The 9,818-nt window shown below is 35.3% G+C and overlaps 1 protein-coding gene across 1 annotated transcript; it reads right to left on the reverse strand.

Annotated features, from left to right (window-relative positions):
• Positions 1-2,413: 2,413 nt before the first annotated feature.
• Positions 2,414-7,627, reverse strand: LOC115918084 (aminoacyl tRNA synthase complex-interacting multifunctional protein 1-like). Its single transcript, XM_030980471.1, has 7 exons — positions 7,557-7,627; positions 6,391-6,533; positions 5,989-6,090; positions 5,576-5,719; positions 4,923-5,137; positions 4,236-4,404; positions 2,414-3,652 (listed from the first exon to the last, which is right to left on the reverse strand). Coding segments are annotated over exons 1-7 (948 nt in total). The 5' UTR covers positions 7,559-7,627; the 3' UTR covers positions 2,414-3,479.
• Positions 7,628-9,818: the final 2,191 nt, after the last annotated feature.

Genomic DNA, 9,818 nt, shown 5'->3' on the forward strand with positions numbered 1-9,818 from the left:
GTCTTCTACTTAAAAAAATAGAACTGTATATTTCAACGCCCTTTATTCTGCCGGGGTGGTTTTTTTGTTTTGTAATTCAGGAATTTCTAAAGTTTGTTTACAAGTAGCTTGTTGTTTTATTTATGATTAACATACTGATAACTGATAATATATTCTATACTCATTACTTTGGTTAAGTTAAGCCTCGTTTTATTCACAATTCCGTATTTTCGGATCCCTGACGAAACTTTGTACTTGTGTTTTCTTACTTTGTAACATCAAATTTCAGCAATAAAAATGAAAGGAATATACTGCCAGTACGTACAATTTGTTAAACTCTCGCTAACATTTACGCAATTGAGCTTGCTGAAGATGGTGCTTGTGATGATGATGATGATGATGATGATGATGATGATGATAGTGATGATGATGATAGTAATGGTGATGATGATGATAGTGATGATGATAATGATGATGATGGTGGTGGTGGTAATGATGATAATGATAGTGATGATGATGATGATGGTGATGATGATTGTAATGATGATGTTCATGATAATAAGGATGATGGTGATGATAATGATGATGATGTTGATGATAATGGTGATGATGATGGTGATGATGATGATAATGAAGATGGTGGTGGTGGTGGTAATGATGATAATGATAGTGATGATGATGATAGTGATGATGATGATGGTAATGGTGATGATGATAGTGATGATGATGATAATGATGATGGTGGTGGTGGTGGTGGTAATGATGATAATGATAGTGATGATGATGATGGTGATGATGATTGCTAATGATGATGTTCATGATAATAATGATGATGATAATGATGATGAGATGATGATGAATATGATGATTATAATGATATGAAGATGTTGCTGATTATGATGATGATGATTATGATGGCATCGTAGCTGATTGTCATATTAGTGATTTTGATGAGTGAATATCGTTGTTAAAATTGCAAAAAATATGGTATGGCAGTTTAATGTGAGGAACTTTACAAGACATAATACAACAATTATTGTTGCATTATGTCTTGTAAAGTAATAATTACTAAAAGTGTTTGCCTTATGCTTTCAAGAAATCATCACAATCTAAATACTTGATTTAAAACTACACATGAAGTCTCCCTCATTATATAATTTCTTTATTCATTAATCTTCATTTTAATTTATATCAAGACTTTTCTTTCCCTCTCAGTCTGTCTGTCTGTCTCTGTTTGTATGTCTCTCTCTTCAGTTCAGTCTTCCTTTCTATTTCTTTCTCTGTCACTAAATTTCCATGCTGATTTCCACGCTTGTGATAAGCACACTGCCAAGACTCCAATTGTAATACTTTTTAATACTTTTTAATACTTTTTAATACTTTTTAATACTCAATACTCAATACTCAATACTTAATTACAATGTTTCCAATGTTACAGTTAATTGAATTCACGTATCTGTATACATTTTATTTGTTTATATGTCAACATTTATTCATTTTTGCTAGCAATATTTCATATCTTGTATTTTTTTAAAATCTTTTTTTTGGTTTTGTTTTCTTGTTACTACTTTAATGTTTTGATTAAAAAATGTATTCATTGTTATATATTTGTCCTCATTTGCTATGTTATCTTTATGTTTTTGAATGCTTTTTATATTGATGTAAACTTGCATTTTTAGTCTTCGGACTTGTTGACAAGTAATGAATAAAACCTTATTTGAACTTGAACTTGAACTTGCTCTCCATCGCTGTGTTCTTCCCTCTTTCTCTCACTGGACTATCCTCTTTCCTCATGCTGTTCTTTCACTACGTTTCTCTTTAATCTATGCCTTCCTATCAATTTCTCCTTTCTCTCATTTTATCCACACAATCGCTCTTCATACACGTCTTCATTCCTTTTGCTCTCACTTTCTCTACACACATTATATCCTCTACCTCTTAATAATTTCTCTCCCTTTCTCTCGATAACCCTTATCTCTTTCTTTATCCTCTTTCCTCCTCTCTCTCTCTCTCTCTGTCACTCTCTCTGATTCTATGTTCCTCCCTCTATCAGTCTCTCTCTTAGTCACACACTCTCTCTCTCTCTCTCCGTCACTCCGTCACACTCTCACTCTCTCTCCCTGTCATTCCTTATTCCCCTCTTTCTAAACATCTATCTTGTTCTCTACTTTTTATCTGTTTGGATCATTGCTAACGAATTTGGCAGCAAAGTACAACCAGACAGTGACGGAATATAGAACTGTTGTTGGACACTTTTTAAACATGCACATGCAATTTACTTCTTTACTTTCTCCCTCTCTCGCTCTTTCCTCTTTATTTTTCCCGCTCTTGCTCTTCTTTTCCCTTTAAAATCTCTCACTCTTCTTCACTATCCCTCCCTCTCTCTCTCTCTCTCTCTCTCTCTCTTACTTAAACACTATTTAAACTGAGTATGTTACAGTACAAATCATCCAAGTGTATTTGTCATAATATCATGTATTTGTTACATATTCAAATATTATTACTATTTCTAATATTCCTCTATCTGTAGAACTATATAACTACCTACCTATACGTTGAGTTTGCATTTTTAATGCACATTTACCACATTGTTATTTTCCATCACTCCAGTTACAATTCTGATGAAAGGGTAATCTACTTCTCTAGTAAATACTCAACCTCATCATTCCTATATGCTCCAATACTTTCTTGTTTTTAAAAGTAATAAACAAATAATATCTTAAATAGAAGATGTTAATATGCCATTTCCCAAATGCTTAACAGAATTAAAGATACAAGAAGTCACCATACTAATTTATTCATGAAGGAACTTAATTTATGCAAATAGTAAAGGACAGAGTACCACTTTAATGTTATGTTTAGAATATCCCTGTGAATACAACACATATACATCCCTTAATAAAATAAAGAGAACATTTGTTTAATATTCTTGATTTAAAAAAAAGAAGGCTTCAAAACAGCTCCTTAACACTCTAAATAATTATGATAGTACTTGTATATATATTTGTAATTAAATCTTTCATAATCTCAAGTATCAATCATGGAATGTCATGAAAGTGTGTTCTTTAATACTGAACTAAATCGATAATCAGTACAATTTATAGGTATTCTTTATTTTCTACAGAATGTAAAACAAGCAAAATATCAGGAAGAAAACGTGCTTGAGTAGTATTACCTTATCAATAAAATGGAATCATCTAATCTTAATCCTACAGCCAAGCAGACAACAGTGGAGCCTTCATTTATGAACCATTTCCTTTAACTGTACTCTTAGCATGATCACAAAGACTTTTACAAAAATCATATACAGTACAGGATTTCTAATAGTCTTGTGCATCACCTTTGGACATCGGTGGACCTTATACTGACATTAAACATGATTTCAGAAGGCAATACATCAAGACAGTGAGAGTGACCTCAAGATGATTTCTTGAAAATCTTTGTGATCTTGTTTTATCAAATAATGACTAATTCTATACGAGGGGAAAATCTACCCATCATTATTTGATACCAGAGTTAGCCATGGTAGCAGCGACAATATGACCTTTGCCCTCAACCTTCCACAGTGACCCCTTATAGGTTGCTTGAAGCTTGTCATCAGTCTTTAGATCAGGCTGGATTCTTTCAAAGATCTTCTTCTTGGGATTCATCTGGACTGGGAAACTCTCACTCACTGCAATAAAAATGGAATCAAAATTAGAATTGCACTTTTGTTTTTCATGACAATACTCTTAAAATACAGAGCCACCCGCCCCCCAATCTCAACCCCAACCTTCCTGACTAAAAAATTAAAATCAATACATTACTCTCATTAAAGCCCTCTCAATTCCCTGGCAGTGAACACGTGGGTGGGGCAAGGATGTCTCCCTTGTTGGGGGAGGGGGCGAAGAGGGGTGGGGCACTAAAGACCAGACTCTAGAACTAACCTGCTGACTACTGAATTCTTTAATTGCTGTAGGCTTAATACAGGGGCCACCGAGTTCCAGTAGGCAAAGGGCTACCAGTCGATTCGGTCTCCATTCGCACTGCATCTGGGGATGGGTAAAGGATCTCAACCTTTTTTTGGGGGGGGGGGGGGGGTAGCAGAGAGGGGGTAGGGATTGGGCTCAGATTTCAACCTTGTTAAGGTGGTGAGACACTGAAGACCAGACATTATCTTTATGGCCTCCACACAGATGACTTTATCCCTTAACAATGAACCATAGGGTGGGGCAAGAACCTTTTTGAAAGGGGGGTTAAAACAAGACACTACTTACTTTCATAGCCCTCACAGCAGACCCTGTCCCCTGGCACTGCATCTGAGGGCGGAGAAAGAATCTCAACCTTGTCTGGTGATGAGGCACACATGACCATGGCTTGACTGAGGATACCTCGCATCTTAGCCGGCTTCAGGTTACAGCACAGAATCACCATGCGGTCTTGCATCTACAGGTCAAAGTTTATAGGTTTACAAAAAGAGCATTAGAATCATCACTAAGAAAAGGAGTAACAGACTAGATGTCTTTACCAGACCTGCAGAAAGCATCGAATATCACATGAAACATTAATAATATTTATCCTAGTGTGTTGTATTCATGCTTGAACACAACAGACTACTGAGATTTAGTAGTAATATTTAGCAAAGAATGAATATCTGTGACCATAAATTTTATGAAACTGTATTGTTGATGCAATGCGACAGATATTTAGCTTCCAACTAGGCCTGAAAAATAGTTCTATTTTGTATGTCTGATCTACGGATTTACATGTATCTCTCCATTCCATACCTATAACAATGTTTTTTAAATGATCAAATTTCATTACAAATCATCAGATTTTGTTAGCGACATGTACTGCATTGAGTTTTGTGAGGCACATTTCTAATTAAAACTCAGTGTAAATTTTTTTTATCAAGCAGATGAAAACCCACGATTTCAATCCTGCACAAACAAGGCATCACTCACCTCTTCAATAGGAATATGCTTGACCAATCCCGACACCACAGTCCTAGGCTGTGTCTCGCCCAGCTCCACCTCCTCCACATAGAGTGAGTCTGCATCAGGGTGCTTTTTCACGTTGGTGATCTTACCAATGCGAAGGTCTAGGTTACGGAAGTCCACCTCAGCAGCAGCTTGGTCATCCTGTTTACCATCCTTCTTGGCCTCTTTCTTGGGTTTCTCTGTTAAAAGAGTAAATCAATAGTGTAGTTTTACTCCAAACGGATGATTACTTACCCTAATCAAAATGAGGAAACATTTGATGCGTACATGAAAGTATCGAATTTAACGACACAAACCATTTAACAAGAAGACTTAAACTTCCGTATTTTCTCTGCAGCGCCATTATATTTTACTAATGACAACTTTAAAATCATCAAAAGATACTTATGAAAATTAGAACAATCCATACTTTAAATGAAGCTGCTATTCTATTTGTATCATTTTTGTCCACCACATTTGGGTGTTAAACATCATAATTAAATCTTACAAGAAATCCAAGTGCACAGCATTCCACTCATCTAATTAACCCACTCAGCTAATTAAATACAATTTGATCTTAGGGGGACACCCCAGCCCAAAATATATCAGGGGTTGTATTCAACAGGTTAACAACTTACCTTTCTTTTCTTTCTTCTTCTGATTCTGGTCGGCAGGGGCTTGAGCTGGGGCTTGAGCTTTGGCAGGGGCAGCTGGCTGAGTTGGTGGCTTCACAGCTGAAGCAGCTACAGTAGCTCCTGCTTTTGGCACAGGAATCTGCTTCACTGCATTGACAAAGAATAATAAAGTGTATAGTACTATCTTTTCATTACTATCATGGGCGACGATGGGGGGGGGGGGGGGACATATCCCTCCCCTTAAATTGTTAAGGGGGAATCATGTCCCCCCCCCCCCTTCGATCGCACAGTTTAACAAATTTGAATTGTTTACTTCCAATTATTTCATGAAGATGAACCATCTCTCCTGAATCTATACAATTTAAAACGATTTAAATATGATGAGCATAGATAAGGTAGAGCTTGAATCAACTTACCACCGTTTCTCGTTTCTGCTCCCACCAGTGTGGCCTTGAGCTGGGTAACCTCCCGTCTCAGAAGACTATTCTCCTCAGCCAAGCGTTGCTCCTCACGACCCACTAAAGGATAGAGACACATCCATGAAAGTCAAGTTACCACAGTGTTAAATGAGATATTGTATAGTATGTTAAAAGCCAGGACTTTGGCTGAATTGAAGGACTCCGTAAAGGTGGTAAGAAAATGTGATAATCTGGATACAAATGTATATTTCAGTAAAAGAAATTAGTACTTTAAAAAATTTATAACTTAAAGGTCAGATGTGAATGTATTGTGATTTTGGAATATGCTAACTCTAACTGAGTAGGTTTACTCTTATTCCAATTGGTACAGCTTGAGATATGGAGAAATTGAGAACTTACCAATTGTCCTGCGGAGTTGCCCAACCTGTTGCTGGAGTCTCAAGATGATCTCATCTGCCAGCTGAGCTCGTTGCTCCAGACGCTGGACCACCCCACTAGTTGCCGACATGATTCCTGACCTAATCAAGCTTCTAGCAACAAACCTATCGGAAAGAATCATACAAACTTTAAAAGAAAATTCCATCAAGATATTGTCTTACTTTCAATAAAAGCATAGAATACAAGATACAGATGAGTAAAAGATTAAGTAACTGTTATTAGAACATGTAATACTAAGCATACATCATCTTATTTAATTTTAAGTTAATAATAACAAATTTCTCAACTACACTAATTGAAAAAAATTCTGCTAACATGCATCTATTAATTATACTTCATTACTTGGAGTTAAAGTTACATTACCTTTTTCTTTATTTTATTCTTTTCAAACAACTTTGCAAGCAAGAGGATGGAGATGAATTGCCAGAATACATGAACTTTCTTTTACTTTTCAAAGAAAATCAAACTGAAAATTTACATTCTTTTTCAGTTTTCTCCAATTTACCAGAAAACCTCGTTATTGACACAAGAGTCGAGTGTATGCATGTGTAGATAGTCATTAATCCAAATAATGCACGAGTGGCAATATATTTTGATTTTTTTTTTCATCTCTTACAAGAACGAGAAGAAAAAAAAAACTAATTAAGGGCTCGATCTGGTTAAAACACAACAAAACTAAAATTCAAAGGACAAAGAAAGAAAAAAAAAAATGAAATTCAAAACTGCAGAAATTGCAGCACATTAGACTATAAATATAAATGAACAGAAAAAGCTCTTTTGAACAATAATGTATTTTGAGACTGTTCAAAGGAGTGTCAAAATTTTGAAAAATTAAAGAACTAAAAGTAAGAGTAATTAAAAAGTATTCCACAAGTCAGATTTTTGGCACAGCGTGCATTGATGGCAGCATAAAAGCTAGCATATGGGACTGTAGATTACTGTCGTGGACGTGGTGACTGCAGACTGCACTGTTGTGAGTAGTATAATCTGTTTCTCATTTGGACGAAAATGTATCCCTAAGGTCTATACCAATACTACAAATCTACTTCGTAGCCAATGACACTAAATATCTTGAGAAATAAATGTCAAACGTTTAATATTTCAAATTTTCAATAAATAATACTCACATGTGAAATTTTAGTCGATCTCACGTATGGTACCTTTAAAGTTCAAGGTATTCATAAAAAGGAAAAATATTGTTTGTCAATTCGATTAGCCATCGGCCATCCCCCCACCATTTTATATTCTACTTACATCTTGTTTTGTTTTCCTAGTACTACTCTCCTTCATATTGTTTATCCTATTCTCACTTTTCCTAATCCATCTGATCTCTAACCCTTTTAAATCTTTATTTCGTTCTTCTTCCCCCACTTATTTTTTTCTCCCTTTTCCTTCTTCTCTTTTTCATCATCATTTATTAAAGCAATATTTTTTAAATATGAGTCTGTGAAATGAAATTGTAACAGTGAACTATTTCATCTCACAAGTACACAAGCTGCCCCCCCCCCTCCCCCATTTCTTCTTTCTCTCTCTCTCTCTCTCTCTCTCTCTCTCTCTCTCCTTCTCTTTCTCCCCCATCCCAAAAGCAGCAAAAACATAAAAACCTAACAAACTTCCACATTTTCACCATTTTAGAATAGTTTCCTAACATTTTAAAATTTAGTCAACATATCCCCTTGATTTTAGCATTTACATTTGTCATATCTTTCCCTCACTGTTGTAAATGCATACCACAGCCACTAGAGAAAATGCAACAAATCTGAGTCAGATCTTCCCCATACCACAAAAAAATGTGGTTAAATATATTAGTCTGCATGAAAATTGTAACATTGACTATAAGTATCCATAGAAATACTATGGGAAATAAAATCACAAGACAGACAACGATTAATATGGATTTTTAAAACATTTTTATTACAACAGAGATCAATTTCTCTCTTGAAAGAAATGTTTGTATTCATGCAATTAATGAGATAGATGAATACATGAAAAGGTTTGTGTGAATAGGTTTACTTCGAATCATCAGGTCATCGTGTAGGGTCAGGTCATCGCGTTACCCGACCTTTTCTGAAAACGTGGCCCTTTATTCACGAAATGTCGGGGGTAATGTTTGTGAAATACACCCCTCTCATCTACAAATGGTCTGGTTCAATTTATCTGACACTTTGTGAAAACCCAAGGCAAAATTAAGCTTTGAAAAGTAGTGTCCTGAAGTGTTTTCATTTCACGAAAGGTTGTGTAACACGACCACCCGACTGGACATGATAACCCCTTGATTCTAAATAAGCCGTGTGGATCATACATTCCCTGTTTATGGAATGAATCTTTGAGTTTGGTGATAATTGATTCATAAACTTTCACAAACATACTTCATTTCTAGTCCGACTTAGCAGTTCCCAAGCATTATACTAATGCTTGACATTTTAAGGTAAGAAGCAGTAATATTTGAAACATCAAAACACTATTTAAAGTTTTTCATATAAATACTACCGGTATTACATTTCCTGTACTGAGCAACCCTTGGGCACAAATAAGCACACATTTCCTTGGCAAAACAAGAACATAAATATAATATTTATCTTATATTAGGACACTTGTGAAGAGAGATCAAGAATATTCTTATCTTCAAGATACATACAAAATTGCACATCGATCAAACTATCAACGATAAACTAGTGATCAAACAAGGAGTAAATATTGAAGGGTACCATCTTTAGCTTCATTTACAACACAGTTAGAACTAGGACCTGTATTCTTGAAAGCTACCCCATTTAAGGCCAGGTACAAACCACATCTAGACAGATTTTAATAGTTCATTGATTTTATAGTGTGCAACCATCAGTCTCTTCGTCCTCCATTAATCGTCACAATTTTGTAACAAAAAAACACCACCAATCAAACAAACTTGTCATCGTGAAATTACTTTCTCAATAATCATTTTATGACCAAATTAATTTTACTTATCAATTTTGTTTCATAATAACAGTAATTTATATGGAATCAAATGGTTGACACTTGGCTTTCCATAAATAAGTGAACAAACCACAACTAACACTATGAACATGACAGACAAAGAGAGCGGACAAAATATACAGTTCCTCAGGTAGACAAAGGAACATCCCTTCACTGCTATTATGTAAAAAGTGAATGTGCATGTGACACCTGTTCTACATATTTTTACATAATAGCAGTGAAGGGATGTTCCTTTGTCTACCTGAGGAACTGTATATTTTGTCCGCTTTCTTTGTCAGTCATGTTCATAGTGTAAGTTATAAGCAAGGTTTAAATTCTAAAAGCCACTTCCAAGAATAGACAATAATTTAATTACTAGACAGAAAGGTAGCATGTCATGCAGTTGTAGTTAATTTCTTTATACAAAGGGGGGGGGG

The sequence above is a fragment of the Strongylocentrotus purpuratus genome, unplaced genomic scaffold (assembly GCF_000002235.5).
Source record: "Strongylocentrotus purpuratus isolate Spur 01 unplaced genomic scaffold, Spur_5.0 spur5_scaffold_11, whole genome shotgun sequence".
NCBI lineage: Eukaryota > Metazoa > Echinodermata > Echinoidea > Camarodonta > Strongylocentrotidae > Strongylocentrotus > Strongylocentrotus purpuratus.

Coding starts and splice junctions, on each gene's coding strand:
- LOC115918084 (XM_030980471.1), bottom strand. Junction 5,720..5,988: donor AGCAGAAACGAGAAACGGTG/GTAAGTTGATTC, acceptor TTGTCAATGCAG/TGAAGCAGATTCCTGTGCCA. Junction 4,405..4,922: donor AGCATATTCCTATTGAAGAG/GTGAGTGATGCC, acceptor TTTGACCTGTAG/ATGCAAGACCGCATGGTGAT.